The sequence below is a fragment of the Solanum stenotomum genome, unplaced genomic scaffold, assembly GCF_019186545.1.
Source record: "Solanum stenotomum isolate F172 unplaced genomic scaffold, ASM1918654v1 scaffold26733, whole genome shotgun sequence".
In the NCBI taxonomy this organism is placed as follows: Eukaryota; Viridiplantae; Streptophyta; class Magnoliopsida; order Solanales; family Solanaceae; genus Solanum; species Solanum stenotomum.
In genome coordinates this window covers 26,367-44,853 of record NW_026029157.1, presented here as the reverse complement: position 1 = coordinate 44,853, position 18,487 = coordinate 26,367, and the positions used below count along the sequence as shown (strand labels likewise).

At 36.5% G+C, this 18,487-nt stretch overlaps 2 protein-coding genes across 2 annotated transcripts; both read left to right on the top strand.

Annotated features, from left to right (window-relative positions):
* Positions 1-4,733: 4,733 nt before the first annotated feature.
* LOC125851528 (LRR receptor-like serine/threonine-protein kinase FLS2) lies at positions 4,734-7,108 on the top strand. Its single transcript, XM_049531306.1, has 3 exons — positions 4,734-5,777; positions 5,895-6,417; positions 6,498-7,108. The coding sequence occupies exons 1-3, from the start codon at positions 4,734-4,736 to the stop codon at positions 7,106-7,108; spliced, it is 2,178 nt and encodes a 725-aa protein (XP_049387263.1).
* A 70-nt stretch (positions 7,109-7,178) lies between these two features.
* LOC125851527 (MDIS1-interacting receptor like kinase 2-like) lies at positions 7,179-8,834 on the top strand. The gene is made up of 2 exons (XM_049531305.1): positions 7,179-8,373; positions 8,503-8,834. Exons 1-2 carry the CDS (start codon positions 7,179-7,181, stop codon positions 8,832-8,834), a joined length of 1,527 nt encoding a protein of 508 aa, XP_049387262.1.
* Positions 8,835-18,487: the final 9,653 nt, after the last annotated feature.

Genomic DNA, 18,487 nt, shown 5'->3' with positions numbered 1-18,487 from the left:
AATAGGAAAAATATGAAAAAAATAAATTGTTTATGGTTTCCTAACAATTTAATTATTCATTCGAACCCATAAACACCTAAATGAAAAAATATAAAATGAAAAAAATAATTGAGAATGAAAAATTTGAACCCGTAAACACCTAAATGAAAATGGCATTTGTATATTTTTTTCATATTTTTCCTATTTTTTATTAATAAATTACTCATTTTCGGGATTTGCCGAAAAAGATAAAAATTAAAAAAACTTGTTGAAATTTTTGAATCCAAGGTTACTATATTTATTTGTGATTTTTGGCGTTAATTTTATATTTTTTTACATATTTTTCATATTTTTTATTAATCAATTACTTATTTTCAGGATTACCGAAAAAAAGTAAATATTTAAAAAAATTGTTGAAACTGTTGAATTTAAGGTTACAATATTTATTTGTGAATTTTTGGCGTTAATTTTATATTTTTTTCATATTTTTCCTATTTTTTATTAATCAATTACTCATTTTCGGGATTTACCGAAAAAAATAAAAATTTAAACAAAATTGTTGAAAACGGGTCGGGTAGTTTATTTAAAAGGGGGGTTGATTTATGGGTCGGATTAGGTGTTTATGGGTACGAATATTTTAGGGGCATAATTGATCCCTTTCCATTTTCATATAAATATCATGTGGTAATGTCAAAATGACATGACAATTCCATGTGGCATTTAAAGAAATGGAAAATGAGCTAGATATGTCCAGCAGGCCAACTATAACATCCGGTAAGTTGAAATAACTATGAAAAAGCTTGAAATTGGAAATAGTCAATTTTGGAATAAAATTCAAATCTGGAAATTTGGTTGTGGGAAATCAGTGAGTTTTGGCCAACTTTGAGCAGTCATAACTCCTAGCTCAGGATGATTTAGGAGTAGTTCCAGTTATGGTTGCGAAGCTTGTGGAATTATCTTTACAACGCCACTAAGTTTGCTCGATTCCGAGTTCGTATGAGCAAGTTATGCCCTTTGAAAGTTGGGCAGTTGGCAGGGAATCCGTCCGGAAATTTTAAGGGCATTTTGGTCTTTTCCCTAGTTTTTCTTTTGGGGTTATATTGTGTGTTAGGCTGATTTTTGGATCATTTTGGTCCCATTTTAAAAGAGTGAAAGCTAGGGCTTGAGAGTGAAGAAGAGAAGAAGAAGAGAAGAAGAGGAGAAGAAGAGGAGATCAAACAAGTTTCCGTCGTGGATATCATCGGGGGTGACCCCCAATAGGTATGTGAGTTCTTAGTGTTGGGTTGATCCTTTCCCCCACACACCAAACTCATTTTTATTATTGAGAAAAGAATGGTTGTGTTGTTGAAGTTGTTGGTGTTGTTGATTGTATTGTTGAGGTTCTTGTTGAGTTGGGACATGAGTTTGGTTGTGCTTTTGAGTTGAATCTCTTGTATGTGAGGGATTTTATGATCCTTAGTGTTTGGGATTGGAACCTTTGAAGTTAGGGTGGTTTAGAGTTGGGAAAAAGAGGGAGAAAAGTCGGGTTTTTTGGGGAAGGGGCTGGCGCGTCGCGCCCCCCAAAGGGGACTCTGAAGTCCAGCCTTGGGGCGGCGCGCCTCTCAGATCGCCAGCAGGTGCCTTCTGAGCTTCGAGGGCTGGCGCTCCGCGTCTTGCAGAGCGCCAAAGACGCCAAGTTCCCCCATTCTTTTCACACTTTCTCATGCATGTTCCTAGGTATTATACCTACGTTTCATAGTTGTTTCTGACACTCCAAAGTACGTCTAAACATCAAGAATCCCTCCATAACATGTGATCAAACACCTTGAATTCATAATTCCAATTCAAGGAAAGTTAGTTAGAGGTCAAGTGAAGTTAGAAGTCAAGTGAAGTTAGAGCCAAGCTTAGAAGTTAAGAAGGGAGTCAAAGCAAGTCTTTAAAGTTGTTCAAGAGTCTTTATTGAACATTTTAACTTCATTCTAAGGCTCAAGTTCCAAGTTAAGTAAAGAATCTCAAGTTTCAAGTCAAGTAAAGAGTATCGAGTTTCAAGTCAAGTCAAGAGTTTTCAGTTAAGTCAAGAGTTTCGAGTTAAGTCAAGAGTCAAGAGTTGAGCTCATTTCTCGAAAGTTATTAGGGAACTATGTATTTCCCAAAGAAGTTTCTAAATGTTTTTACATTTGAGTAAGAAAGGAACATCGATTCCAAGAAAGCCTTTGGGCTAGTTTTTGAGCAATAATCTCAAACTAAAGAAAGATGTGTTTAAAACACTTATGAGCCAAAGTATTTTTGGGAGTAGTATTGAGCACCGAATTGGGGACACGAGTTTATATCAACTCAACTCTCCATAAGAACCATGCGCCAACATGGGACTTGACGTATCATTCTTTTTAGATGATCACGTAAGATTAAGCTAGTGGATCCACTAAGAAAAAGTAAGGTCCTATATCACGGCAAGGTATAGGATGGTCTTTGGGCAACGTGAGGTATAACGTTGTACCACCACTAGTGCTCATAGTGGTGGTTGTCGGTTAAAGAATCTCCCACTAAAGTTATATTACTTTTATATAAATAAAGTTGAGTTGTTATTGCTTTAATCATTAACGAACTAAGTTGTTTGCAATGTTTTAAAAGCTTTATATATCGCATGTGTCTTATTGCCTTTTATATATATTGAGTTCAGTTAAGTTATTCTTGAGTCGTACAGGGCCAAGGTAAGTGTTTTCTTGTATTCCTTTCAAGCCTAAGTTGTGGTTTAGCTTTCCAGCTCGCATACTCGTACATTCTATGTACTGATGCCAGTTGGCCTGCATCTTATTATGATGCAGATACAGGTACCCAGGATCAGCATCCAACACGTCATTGATCCAGCTGAGCACTCTAGAGTCAGTGGTGAGCCTCCTTGCATTCCGGAGGACTCAATTATTTTGTGTTCTTAGTTTTGTTTTATTAGGGTGTTGCGGGGTCTGTCCCGACATCCATCCCAGTATTGTAGAGGCTTCATAGACAGTCAGCCAGTTAGTTTTGAGTCTCGCATCTATGTATATATGTAAATATTCTATTTTGAGATTCGAGTTGCCTTTGTGGCCAGATTTTATAAGTTAAGTTGTTTGTAACCTTGCATTGCATTGAGTTATTCTGTTGAGTTAGGTTTCCGTTGAGTTAAGAAAGCCAGAACAAGGGTTCACTTGGGGCCAGCAATGGTCTCCAGGTGCCGGTCCCACCCAGGGTGTAGGCTCGGGGCGCGACACCAACTAACGCCCATAAGGGTATATCTAGACGAAAAGTTGGACGGCAAGGGCACGAGTGAGCCAAACTTTAAACGAAGGTATATATAGACCTTTTTGAATAGTTTAGGGGCATATTTGACCCTTTACCCTACTAAAAATTATGCTTATTTTGAAGGGAAAGTGGTGTAATTTCTTCCTATTGCATGTCCATTAGCTCGTCAATTACGAAATGACTTATATATATCTATATTTTTTGGAGAAAATCTCACAATATATTTCAAATCTTTAAGGCTTAGGCCCACAATTGAGATATCCTTGTAATTCGTTGGCATGTACTTACATGAACATTGACTCATTGACTTACAAGTCGTTCTAGGTCTACCCGTATTTTATAAGCTGAGAAATAAATTCAATTGACCTACTACCTACTGTGCTATGAATTATAATTATGCAAATTATAGCTACTATTCATAATTGTGATTTAAACTATAGTTATTTATGAAAAATTCTTAAACCTGCAAAAATGATACAATGGGTCATTGACACTTATGTTCTTGAAATTTTGTGCTGGTCTTTAATTTTTTCATCTCAGAACTAATAAATTTTGTGCATCACAAAAAATTAAGGCATAATACATAAATGTGCCCTTTAACTTGGCCTTATTTTACGTTTATGTCCTCCAACTTTGGGTATGCACAAATAGGCACTTAAACTTGTATAAAGTTGAACAACTAGACACATGAGTCCTACATGGCACAATACACATAGGACACCACGTAGGATAAAAAATGCCATGTAGGATGCCATGTAGGACATGTGTGTCTATTTGCTCAACTTTATACAAATTTAAGTGTCTACTTGTGCACACCTAAAGTTGAAGGGCATAAATGTGATTTGAAGCCAATTTAAAGGGTATATTTATGTATTATGCCAAAAATTAAATTGAAACAAACTGTGTGTGTATTTGTTTTAGAAGTGATATAATGTGTATCAATGTTTTTGTTTCAAAACTAATATGTGTATTTGTGATTGCACAACTTTAAGCTTAGGTCACAATAGAGACAGCCTTTTAATTCATTGGTATATACTTACATGAACAGTGACACATTGACTCCCAAGTCGTTCTAATTCTGCCCGTGTTTTACAACCTGAAAGATAAATGCCATTGACTCAGCAAGAATTGAAGTGATTCACTACAATATAAAACTATACTCATCAATAGACAAAACAAACAACTGAAATCTTTTAGCTTTCAAGATGGTTCCCAAAATATTTTATTTCCTTCAGTTTTTCACTCTCTTCACAGTTACTTTTGCTCCCACTGAGGAAGCAACTGCTCTCCTCAAATGGAAAGCAACTTTTTGAAACCAAAACAATTCCTTATTGGCTTCATGGACACTAACTGTTGGTGCATGCACGGATTGGTATGGAGTTATATGCTTTAATGGTCGGATAAACAGGTTGAATATTACTAATGCTGATGTCATTGGTACACTCCATGATTTTCCATTTTCATCTCTACCATTTCTTTAATATGTTGATCTTAGCATGAACCAGCTCTCTGGTATTATACCCCCTGAAATAGGAAACCTCACTAATCTTGTCTATCTTGACTTGTCGTCTAATCAGTTTTCAGGCGAAATCCCATCACAGATTGGCTCACTGTCAAAGGTTGAGAACCTCTTCATCATTAGTAACCATTTAAATGGTTTCATTCCCATTGAAATAGGGAAGATGAAGTCACTTGAGTTTTTAGGCTTACAAAGGAACAATCTTTCTGGTCCAATTCCAATAACTGTTGGTGACTTAACTGAGCTCGAAAGTCTGCACCTTTATTCTAACCAACTTTCTGGTCCCATTCCTAGTGAGTTGGGAAACTTGAAAAACCTCACTGATCTGGATTTGTCCCATAATCAGCTCACTGCTCCTATTCCTAGTAAGTTGGGGAATTTGAAAAAACTCACTGGTCTGGATTTTTCCTATAATGAACTTACTAGTTCAATTCCAATTACTCTGAGTGACTTAACTGAGCTTGAAATTATGTACCTTTATTCCAACCAACTTTCTAGTCCCATTCCTGCAGAAATAGGGAAGATGAAGTCACTCGAGGTTTTAGCCTTATGGAGTAATAATCTTTCTGGTCCAATTCCAATAACTGTAGGTGACTTAACTGAGCTCGAAAGTCTGCACCTTTATTCTAACCAACTTTCTGGTCCCATTCCTAGTGAGTTGGGAAACTTGAAAAGCCTCACTGATTTGGATTTATCCACTAATCAGCTTACCGGTCCTATTCCTAATGAGTTGAGGAATCTGAAAAACCTCAATGATATGGATTTATCCACTAATCAGCTTAGTGGTTCAATTCCAGTAACTCTAGGTGGCTTAACAAAGCTTAATAGTTTGCATTTTTATTCTAACCAACTTTCTGGTCCCATTCCTAGTGAGTTGGGGAATTTGAAAAAACTCACTGATTTGGATTTATCCACTAATCAGCTAACCGGTCCTATTCCTAATGAGTTGAGGAATCTGAAAAACCTCAATGATATGGATTTGTCCACTAATCAGCTTAGTAGTTCAATTCCAATAACTCTAGTAGGCTTAACAGAGCTTAATAGTTTGCATTTTTATTCTAACCAACTTTCTGGTCCCATTCCTAGTGAGTTGGGGAATTTGAAAAAACTCACTGAGCTGGATTTATCCACTAATTAGCTAACCGGTCCTATTCCTAATGAGTTGAGGAATCTGAAAAACCTCAATGATACGGATTTGTCCACTAATCAGCTTAGTGGTTCAATTCCAATAACTCTAGGTGGCGTAACAGAGCTTAATAGTTTGCATTTTTATTCTAACCAACTTTCTGGTCCCATTCCTAGTGAGTTGGGAAATTTGAAAAACCTCACCGATTTGGATTTATCCTATAATCAGCTTAGTGGTCCAATTCCTGCTTCTTTTGGCAAATTGAGAAACTTGCGGTCACTGAATCTTGGTGACAACAATCTTTCTGGTCCAATTCCAAAAGCTTTAGGTGACTTAACTGAGCTCACATTTCTGTACCTTAGTTCAAACCAACTTTCTGGTCCCATTCCAAGTGAGTTGGGGAATTTGAAAAAACTCACTGAGCTGGATTTATCTAAAAGTCAACTTACTGGTTCAATTCCAATTACTTTAGGTGACTTAACAGGGCTCAACATTATGGACCTTTCTGTTAACCAATTTTCTGGTCCTATTCCTAGTGAATTGGGGAATATGATAAATATCACCGAGTTAGATTATCTAAAAGTCAACTTACTGGTTCAATTCTGATTACTATAGGTGACTTAACTGAGCTCAAACTTCTATACCTTTTTTCTAACCAACTTTCTGGTCCCATACCTAGTGAGTTGGGTAATTTGAAGAACCTCAATGATCTGGCCTTATACGAAAATCAACTTACTGGTCCAATTCCTGCTTCCTTTGGCAATTTGAGAAACTTGCAATTTCTGTATCTCCGTGCCAACAAACTTTCTGGTTCTATTCCAAAAGAACTTGCATATTTGGATAACTTGGGAGAGCTGATCATAGGTAAAAATCAGTTTTCAGGTCATTTGCCTGAGCATCTTTGCCAAGGTGGGAAACTTGAGAACTTCACGGTGAATAGTAACAAGTTGTCAGGGCCAATACCAAGAAGCATGTTCAATTGCTCAAGTTTCAAAAGGGTTCGCTTTGATAACAACAGTTTTACTGGGAATTTATCTGAAGCTTTTGGTATCTATCCAGAGCTGCAGTTCATTAATTTGAGTGAAAATGATTTTCATGGTGAACTCAGCAGCAACTGGGGGAAATGCAAGAATTTGACTGATTTTCGGATAGCCAGAGATTGGAAACCTCAAAGAGCTTCAAGGACTAGATCTTTCAGCAAATCATTTGGTTGGGAAGATTCCTAGGGAACTTGGAAAATTGACCTCTCTAGTTAATCTTTTTTTGCAAAACAACCAATTTTCTGGCAATATTCTAATGGAACTTGGGTCAATGACAACGCTAGAATCCCTTGATCTATCAGACAATAGATTAAATGGGTCGATCCCAACCTTTAAAGGAGATTACAAGAACATGTTTCTCTTGAACCTGAGCTATAACAAATTTGGCCAAAATATTCCAAGGGAGATAGGGAGGATAACTCAGCTTAATGTACTTGACTTGAGCTATAATCTCCTGGTTGGAAATATTCCCCCTCAGTTATCCAATCTGAAGGTCTTGGTAAACTTAAATCTTTCCCACAATGGCCTATCTAGGCACATTCCTAAAGAACTTGAAAGTTTGACTGGTTTGCTGGATGTTGTATTGTCATACAATGATTTGGAAGGTCCAATCCCTAATAATAAAGCTTTTATGAATGCTTTGCTAGAAGGTAATAAAGGTCTTTGCGGCAATGTAACAGGATTCCAGCCCTGCAAAAAGCCATCTTCTGTAGTGAAAAAGCACTCAATAGCAAAGGGACGTAAACTCATCCTCATCACTGTACTTCCTGTTATGGGAGCACTAGTACTGCTCTGTGTTTTCATTGGTGTTCTCTTTATGTGTAATAAAAGAAGGAGAGTTAAAGACGTTGAAAGAAGGGATGGTGATGGTTGGCTTTCGATATCCATGTTAGATGGAAAGGCATTGTACAGGGATATCTTAAATGCCACAGAGGAGTTTGATGCAAAATTTTGCATTGGGCAAGGAGGACAAGGAAGTGTTTACAAGGTAAATCTTCCATCATTAGGGAATATAGCTGTGAAGAGACTTCACTCTTCATTTCAGAATACACATCCCAAAAGCTTCATCAATGAAGTAAGGGCATTGACTGGGATTAAGCACCGAAACATTGTGAACCTCTACGGCTATTGTTCAAAAGCACAACACTCACTCTTGGTTTACGAGTATGTGGAGAGGGGGAGTTTGTCTAGTATTTTGAGCAATGAAGTTGAGTCCAAGAAATTGGATTGGCTTAAAAGGGTGAATATCATCAAGGGTGTTGCTTTTTCTTTATCTTACATGCACCAGGATTGTTCACCACCCATTGTTCATCGAGACATAAGTAGCAGCAATGTTTTGCTTGATTCTGAGTATGAAGCTCGTGTTGCAGACTTTGGACTAGCGAAGATTCTCAATCCAGACTCATCCAATTGCACTACACTTGCTGGCACATATGGCTATGTCGCACCTGGTAAGGTCTAACTTAATTCTTTTATCCTTTACTCAAACTTCATGAACTATAGCCAAACACTCTATACTGTTTAAATCTCATTTGCACGTTTAAATTGTTAATACTCTTTTGGAAATTGTGTTGTTTCAGAGCTTGCATATACAATGAAGGTTACAGAGATGTGTGATGTTTATAGCTTTGGAGTATTAACATTGGAGATAATCAAAGGAAAGCATCTTGGGGAATATATTACTGTGCTAGCAAATTTGTCGACTATAGATCACAAGCAGCTTAGTGATTTGCTAGATGAACGAATTCCATATCCTGAAGAAGAATTAAAAGATGTTTTGGTTTTTATCATCAAGCTAGCAAGCTCTTGTTTGCTTGAAGCTCCAAAATCAAGGCCAACAATGCACTTCATATCTCATAAGTTATCATCAATGGATGCACGTCCACCTACTCTTGTAAAGCGAGCTTTGTAATCCTGATATATATGTAAGGTGTCTTTGTATGAAATTGAATAATCTATGACACCAAGTGGTTGTAAAGTAAATTATTTTGATGAGAAGGTCTATGACAAAGTTATTACGTAATGGGAGTAGTATTTTTGTATTGTCGGGGTGCTTATCTGGTTTTATTGTATTAGAGTGTATAATGTAGAAGGTAATTGTTTTTTTTTAGTTGAAAGATGGAAATCTTTTTTATAGCTTATGAATCAGTAGATAGGGAGGAATATATAGTATATGCAGTTTGCAAGATACTATTACAGATATTAGGCTCTCTTAGCAGCAAACCAGCCCTGCAGCTCATGTATACCAAGCTTCATGTTTGCTAAGTAGTACTGATGTTATATTTGAGACTGGTTTGCATGAAAAATCTCAAATTGTGAACACTTCTAAAATATGATTCACACAGAATTACATGCCAAAAGAATGATAGTATACGGAAAAGTGTCATTTGTCCGAGTACTCTCAGAAAAAGTTATATTTTTCCTCATTATATTTTTTGATATATTTACTTTTACCATTTACCATCCAACTTTGGGTACATAATGATCCTAAAACTATTAACTCCCCACCCTTATTAACTAATGTGGCGCCTGCATAATTAAAAGTTTCTCTCAATATAATTCTCTAACCAATCAATATGTCCGTATACCCGACCCAACTAACCTAATAATTCCATTTCCTAATATGAGTTAGTGTAAGAAATTGGTTGTCTTCTTATTCTCAGTTCTGAAAAATATTCACTAGGATTGGAGCAAAATTTCCTTCTAGTTCTGCCAAGCATGAGTTATTCTGCTTAATTTTGTAAATAGAGTAATAAACCAGATAGCGCATAGAGAGTGGATAAACTTACAGTCATGAAGTCCATTGCTATGTGAGTTGGGTATCCTTGAGGAAGCAAGAGTAAGTAGACCCAATTCGATCGGAGATTCTAAGAAATTAATTAGTTTCTGTTGATTCTATGAAGCTTGTTACGTGACACAAAGAACTTGACGGCTTACAAAATTAGAAACAGAAATACTGGAATGAACTTGAGTTCTCCATTAATGGAGCTCGAACTCAGAGAGAAGGAGAAATGGAATAAACTTCTAGAAGAGAGAACTGGAAACTGATATTTTGCATTCTTACTAACTGAAAAAATAAACATTACATTGGTGTGTTTATATACACATTCATGAGAAAGGAAATTAGCTAACTAAGAAATTAATCTGACACTTCTAACAGACTTAACTAACTTTCTAATTCTAACTACTTCTAACTAATATGACTCTCACTAATTTTATCACCCCCTCAAGTTGGAGGTGCAATAAGTACAGACAACTTGCTTAGAATTGTGGAATGTTTAACTCCAGTTAGGACCTTGGTGAAGATATCTGCTAGCTGTGAATGTGTGGAAATATGGTGAAGAGTAATCAACCCTTGTTGCAGCTTGTCCCTAACAAAATGACAATCCACTTCTATATGTTTTCTTCTCTCATGAAAAACTGGATTCTTGGAAATGTGAACTGCTGCTTGGCTATCACAAAACACATGTATAGGCAAGGGACTGTGTACCATTAATTCATTCAACAATATTTCAAACCACACCAATTCCCCTACTACTTGTCTCACAACTCTATACTCTGCTTCTGCAGATGATAATGATACTATAGCCTGCTTCTTAGATTTCTAACTAATGGGGTTGTCTCCCATAAGAACTAGATATCCACTAACTGACCTTGAATCAGAAAAAGCTGCCCAGTCTGAGTCACAATAAGCACTGACAGTGAGATCAGGCTTGTTTGAGATAAAAATCCCCAAAGTAGGATCTTGTTTCAGAAATCTAAGCATATAAGCAGCTTTAAGCTGGGGCTGTCTAGGTGATTGCATGAATTGACTGAGATGATGGACACTGAATGCTATGCCCATTCTTGTGTTTGTGAGAAAGTTAAGCTTCCCAACCAGCTTTCTGTAGATAGTAGGATCCAATAATAGCTTTCCATCTGTGGCTGTGAGTTTTTCATTAGAGTCAAGTGGTGATGTGCTAACTTTGTAATTCATGACATCAAACTCCTTCAAGAGATCAGTAGTGAACTTTCTCTGGGAAATTAGAACACCATCTTGTTTGTACAATATCTCTAATCCAAGGAAGTAATGCAATTTCCCAAGATCTTTTATCTTAAATTGGTCATGTAAGAAAGCCTTCAGACATGTGATTTCTTCCAAGTCAGTCCCTGTTAGAATAACATCATCCACATAAATGGCAACAAACACTAAAGAACTTCCCTTACATTTATAAAACAGTGAATAATCACTGTTGGAGTGTGTGTACCCCTTTGAGCAAAGGCTACTGGCCAGCTTATCATACCACTGTCTACTTGCCTGTTTTAAGCCATATAAAGACTTTTTGAGTCTGCAAACCAGGTTGATACTGTCTACCATAAGACCCTCTGGTAGTGTCATATATACTTCCTCATGTAAATCACCATGAAGGAATGCATTATTTACATCCAACTGGTATAGACTCCATCCCTTCTTCACAGCCAAACAAATCAAAGTTCTCACAGTGGTCATCTTCACCACAGGTGAGAATGTTTCAGTGTAATCAACCCCAGCTTGTTGTGTGTACCCTTTAACTACCAACCTAGCTTTGAACCTTTCCACACTTCCATCTGCCTTGTGTTTGATTTTGTACACCCATTTGCATCCAATGGCATTTTTTCCTGTTGGCAGAGGAACCAGGTCCCATGTATCATTTGCATACAATGCTTCAAACTCTTGTGTCATTGCCATTTTCCAGGTAGGATTCAAGATTGCTTCCTCATAACAAGAAGGTTCTGATTCATATGATAGTGCCTTTACTAACTGCTGACTGTTTGAGCATAGAGAAGTAAAACAAACATGCTCATGGTTTGATATGATTGAGGTGAGTGAATGTGGTGGATCAGGTGTAGGTGTAGTAGAGGGATGCAGATTGGGTAATGTATAGTTGTATTCTTTGAGATAGCTAGGTGTATGGACTGATCTAGTTGTCCTCCTAAGTGTTGGTGCTGGTGGAGCATCATTAGAAACTATGGATTCAAGCTGTGTTGTGGTGCTGGCAGACTGGGAATTTGTGGCCAGTGTGTGTTCAGGGGTATCGTTGGTTACTTGGTTAGTAGTAAATTCACAGAATGTGTTTGTGTCCAGTACATCATCATCAACTAAAGTGTTTATTGTACCAGGTATACAAGTCAATTTATTAGAATTATGAACAAGCAACTTTAGAATAGAGTTGAAACTAGAACCATCAGGAGCAATAACAAAAGGAAAAATTGTTTCATGAAAAGAAACATCTCTACATACATGAACCCTTTTAGTAGCTAAATCTAAGACCTTGTTGTCTTTTGTGTTGAAATGGTATCCAACAAAGATGTGAGGTGTTGCCCCTGGTTCAAACTTGTCCTTGTGAGTTTTCAATGTAGAGGGAAAACATAGACATCCAAAACTCCTAAGGTGAGAATATGTGGGCTTTCTTTGGTATAATTGTTCATATGGTGTTTTGTTGTGTAGTATTTTGGTAGGCAGTCTATTAATGAGGTAAGTGGCAGTTAGGATACATTCTCCCCAGTATCTCATGGGCAATTTGGATTGGTAAAGAAGTGCCCTTGCCCGTTTCTAAGAGGTGTTTGTGTTTTCTTTCCACCACCCCATTTTGCTGGGGGGTGTAAGGGCGTGATTTATGATGGATTATTCCTTTTTCTTGGAAGAAAGTTGTTGCCTCACCACTTGTAAATTCCAGGACATTGTCAGACCTGATGGTTTTGAGTTTAGTGTGGGAATTGGTTTTCTATAAGACATATGGGGGCTTTCACAGATTTCAAACATTTTACTAGATGTGCTGGTGCTTTCTAGAAAGGGCATTCTAGTTTGTCTTGCCATAGGGCATATGACGCAAGTAAAAGGCTGCTTGGTGGAAAATTTCACAGGTATGGTGAATATACTCCTCATCTTCACAAAAGGCACATGCCCTAGTCTAGCATGCCACAAGAGTTCAGTAGCATGATCATGAGATGTGGGGACAGAGTTAGAAATAGAAGCATTAACACTAATAGAAAAAGGATCAGTAGAACAAGTTTCATTATTTGATAACTGGGAATTTCTTACAATGGATGATTGGGAAATTGCACATTTATTTTCAACTAAAAGTTTTTACAATTGACCAAAGAAGGAGTAGGATGACAAGCTGAAGAGTAGCAAGTAGTATGGACTGAACTGGTGCCATCAGAATATGCACTGCAGTTGTGGCACTTGGTGCACAGAAAATACAAGCCATTCTTGGCTCTACCAAGCTCCAGAGGGCTAGAGAAGGACCCTACAATGAACATGAAGAATTGTTAAAACTAACTGTTCCTTTGAGTTGTACTGAAAGAATGGACAGATATTAAATTGAACTTGAAACTAGGCACAAACAACACTTTATGTAGAGTCAAGACTGGATTCAAACAGACATCTCCAATTTCATTTACTTTAACCATGTATCCATTTGGTAAGGTAATTAGAAAAGGATATGGTAGTGTTCTAGTATTTTTAAGGGCAATTTTATCATAGGTCATATGGTGTGATGCTCCTGAGTCTATGATACAAGAGCCGGCAGTCAATTTAGCACAATTACATAACAGATCACCTATCTCATTCATTGAAGAATAACAAGCAAGTATACATGCCAGGTTCACAGCTCCACTTAACATGTTCCCTGAATTATCATTGTCTTTGTTTCTAGCCTGCAGGGTCCCCAAGAGATTGAGCAGCTGATCATACTGACTTTTAGACAGATTCAGTGGCATTTGCCTCCTCAGTTCAAGATTTTCCTCACCACCTTGACTACTCTCTTCTTCAGATGTGTAAGCATTTGTTGCAAAGGCTGAACCTTTTCCTTTGGGAAATTTGGAGTTGGATGGGTAGCCATGAAGTTTATAACATCTGTCCTTGGTGTGTCCAGATCTTTTGCAATAATCACAAAACAAGTGTGACTTACCAGTACTAGAGTTACCTCTGAAGTAATTGTTGTTAGAATTTCCAGAATTATTTTGTCCTCCTCTGTATGAACTATAGTTTGTCTTGAAATCTCTACCGGTGTGGGGGTGAGGTGCAGATGCATTCAGTGATGTGGATTCCAAAGCAACCTGGTTAGGGGGCTTCACTTCTCGTTGCCTTTCCTCTTGAGATAGGATAGCAAAAGCTCGTGCCATACTAGGCAAAATTGTCATCATCGGGATATTTCCCTTCACAACAGTGTACATCTCATTCAATCCCATTAAGAAATGTATGAGCCTCCTGTCTTGTTCAGCCTTGTGCATCTTTGTTTTTCCACCACAGGTACACACACAAGTGCATTGAGAAGTGATATCGATTCTGTTCATTTCCTCCCACAACTTCTTCATTTTTGTGTAATATCTAGTGATATCTAGAGTTCCTTGTACCAGATCATTTATTTCCTTTTGAAGTTGGTACAATTTGCATCCATTTGTTTGGTCATATCGGTCCTCTAACTCCTCCCAAAGTTCCCTAGCATTGTTCACATATTTGAGTCCATCTCTCAAGTCAGGTGAAAGTGAATTTAGAATCCAAGAGGTCACCATATCATCACATCTCTCCCAATGTGCAAAACTTGGATCAGCAGAATCTGGTTTCACAATCTTCCCGTTGATGAAACCAGTTTTGCTTTTCACCGACAAGGCTCTAAGAACTGCTCTTCTCTAGGATCTGTACCCATTGCCATCAAAAACAGCGGGTAGCAATGTTGAACCTGCATTCTCTGATGGATGTAGGTAAAATGGACTAGTAGTGTCCATTCTGACAGTGATTGTGTTGTTATCAGTTTGAACATCAACCCTATTTGAACAGTATTCAAAACAAATGAAATCGATTGAAGATGAATGAAAATGCGATAATGATTGATCGTAGAAATTGGAAGAAGATCCAAAAAGTTGAAAATAGGGCAACAACAAATCAACTGAAACCGAATCAAATCGGAATGAAGATAACAATAAATTTGGAAATAGGGCAACAACAAATCAACTGAAACTGAATCAAATAGGAATGAAGATAACAGAGAAGATCCACAATATTGTAATTCCGTAGTTTGTAAGAGGAAAATTGAGATCAATACAATACTCACAATCCAGAGTCAAATGCGGAATGAAAATGCCTAGTCCCTAGCTCTGATACCATGACAAAATTAGAAACAGAAATACTGGAATGAACTTGAGTTCTCCATTAATGGAGCTCGAACTCAGAGAGAAGGAGAAATGGAATAAACTTCTAGAAGAGAGAACTGGAAACTGATATTTTGCATTCTTACTAACTGAAAAAATAAACATTACATTGGTGTGTTTATATACACATTCATGAGAAAGGAAATTAGCTAACTAAGAAATTAATCTGACACTTCTAACAGACTTAACTAAATTTCAAATTCTAACTACTTCTAACTAATATGACTCTCACTAATTTTATCAACGGCGGCGAACTGGATAACTTTAGTCGGGAGCTACCTGGAACACCGTCGTATCTACGAGATTTGAGATGAGCAACTCACCAATGGCGAGGGGAAAGGGTATTAGGAAATGGGTTTATTAAGTTAGTTGGGTGGGTCTATACACGTAGAAAATTATATTGAAAGGAAATTTTTTAATTAAGATAAAAAGATATCCTCGTAGTGCGGAAACATGTGAGTAAATATTTACATGTATAAGTTGGATGGTAAGTGGTTTGCCGGCTATTACATTGTGAGGGTTTATTCAGTGCACACAATGTGCTTATTATAGAGTGTTCACTCGCAGGACAAAAATTATGGCAAAAATTGTAGTTATTGGGGATTATCTAGGGTTAGAAAAAGAAAAGGTCGAATGATAAGAATAAATATATTTAAAAAGTATGATGATGAGTAATATAAAAAAAATTGAGAGGGACGACAAATTTGATCTTTTTTCTATAGGTAAAAGTAGAGTTATCAAAAAGGGTCAGCCCAGCCCCACCCAACCCAAGCCTCGCGGGCCAGGGAATTTGATAGGCTAGGGCGGGCCGGTCCTTCATTTGGAAGGACCTGAAAATATCCAACCCAACCTAATCCTAGAAAGGCCGCGGGCTGGGGCGGGCTAGCCCATATTTTTTTATTTTTTTTATTTTCAAATTTAAATTCTATAACATCAAGAAGATGAGAGGATTTTCAAATCAATTATGACAAATAATGGTGTTGTTTCAATAACACAAGCAAAAAGTCTAGTTTTATTAGCATGTATCTAGGATACTAGATATATGTATCTGGTGTGATGCATCCTAGATACGTGAGTTTGATATGAGGGTGGCTAGTGAGATAGAAAGGAGGCGAGGGTGTGAGATTTGTTTATGTATCCTAGATACATATGAATTCAGAGAGATAGAGTGTATCTAGAACAAATCTACTTAATTTGAGTCCATGAATCTCGAGATACATGTATCTGGATGTACCAAAATCTGATAAGATTTGTAATATTACAACATAGCGTGTCTTTAAGTAATTAGCTCATACACTAGAGAGATTTATGTAAGTTACCCTTAAATAAATAGTTTTGGCCCATGTGCCGACCCTTGCCCAGCCCCGATCAAGCCTCAAGGGCCAAGAGCTTATATAGGCCGGGCTTATAAGCCTTAGTTTTAAATGGGTTTAAAAATAATATATCTCAACCCTAGCCCAATAACGGGTTGGGTTGTGCCGCCCCCATGGACTAAACCCATTGTAACAACTCTATGTAAAAGTAAAAGACGCTATATTAAAAAATTATATTACCCAATTGTTTATTAAATATTAAATAACCATTTTAACCTTCATCTAGTCACTACTCTTGTTTATAAATGTTATACAATACAAAATACAAAGAGCCACCTTATCATAATAATGTTAAACCTCTTTTATTGATTTATTTACTTAAAGTTTGCCTTTCAACTCTTATTTAAGTCCCCTTCTTTTCCAATGTAATAAGCAAAAATGTTATTTTTTCTAAGATGTTTTTGAAGTTTTGATTGAAAAAAAAAAACTCTAAAGTTTTGATGATTCAACAAAATTTGAATCTGATTCCAGACGAAACTAAGAGTTATGTACATATAAAAAGATAGTTGTCCAAAGTTGCAGCCTGTTGTGGTTGGTGCATATCTTTTGGCATAACAAGACTCTCATCCAATGGCAGTGTTCCAAGGATTTGTGTACAACTTATATTTGTCTTTTCTTTAACAACAAAAAATAGATCCAAAAAAAATAAATATCACAAGCTCAAAAAGGCAAAGGCCATTCTCTCAAGAAATATTATTCGGAAGAACAACAAGGGACCTGATAGAATTATCATTGTTCTTAGTTATCCTCTAGGTTTATATTTCTAAGCTTATGATGTGTAGATCTATTATGATCATGTGTTATAAAGGAATTAGATCGGCTGCTTGTCTGAGTTTTTAGCTTTGAGTCGTATTAACTATAGTTAGTCAAATCTACTATATTCTAGTCAAGCGTCTTTTCATTTTTGTTTGATGTTCTTTTGAGTAGAGTTGTCTAAAAGTGTCAACTAGAGTTAGTGTAAGTGTGATGCGAACTTTTGACCAAAGTAGGTCATTATTAAAATCAATTCACCAAAATAGTATTTATTTTTTTTTTTGAAATTTTACAAAACTAGTATAAACGCAGTTCTCAGTAACGTTTTAGGTTATATTTTATTCAAAAAAATTCAATAACAAAAAGACAAAAATCTGACAGGGTAAACAGATATAAAACGTTATTGTCAGTAACGTTTTATAATTCGTTACTTTGAAGCACGTTTTACAGCTAAAACGTGACTCACATTAACGTTTCTCTGGAATGGCTGAAAATTAAAATTCAATCTTGTACATGCCTTATTCATTATTCAAATTTCCACTATTAAAATGAATAGATATATTTTTTGCTAATTAAGAACAAATCAGAAATTTGCTTCTGGATCTCCATGTCTCGTTTACAGTTGTTTCGCTTTAGCATCTGTAGTATCTACTATTTTGCATTTCGTACTCTGTAATTTAGCAGTTTCCTTCGTTCGATGGTCTCTACCTGGTCATCTTCCTTATGAGGTTGAACCTTGCAATGATGTTGTTCTAATGGATTGTATGTAATTAAATTGAAAGTTTTTTTTACCAATTTCTATCAAGTGAAAACGTTTCAGAAGGTGGAGAATTTCCCTCAAATGCTTGTCTTTGTTTACTTTATCCTTCCCAGATACCACCTGTGGGATTACATCGGGTATGAATTGAATATATGTGTGTGTATATATATATTATGCTATCTTTAGTGTCCAAGGGAAGAAGATACAATAATAGTTTTGAATTGAAAATATCTAGGATATCATATAAAAAATTGGCTAGACATTGTTTCATTTGTTTGTGAACTTCAAACTGGCGTACAAATCAGACCTAAATAAATAAACAAAAAGGACATTGTAAGGGTTAAGGTCACTATCTCACTGAACTTTACCTACTACTACTACATTAAAGTCATAAAACTATTTTTTATCACATAAATGAGATTAACACTAACCATTAGCAAGATGTGCTCATAAGGTCTATTTTGTGTACAGAGGAGGAGTGACATCATTGAGACCATTCCTTGAAAA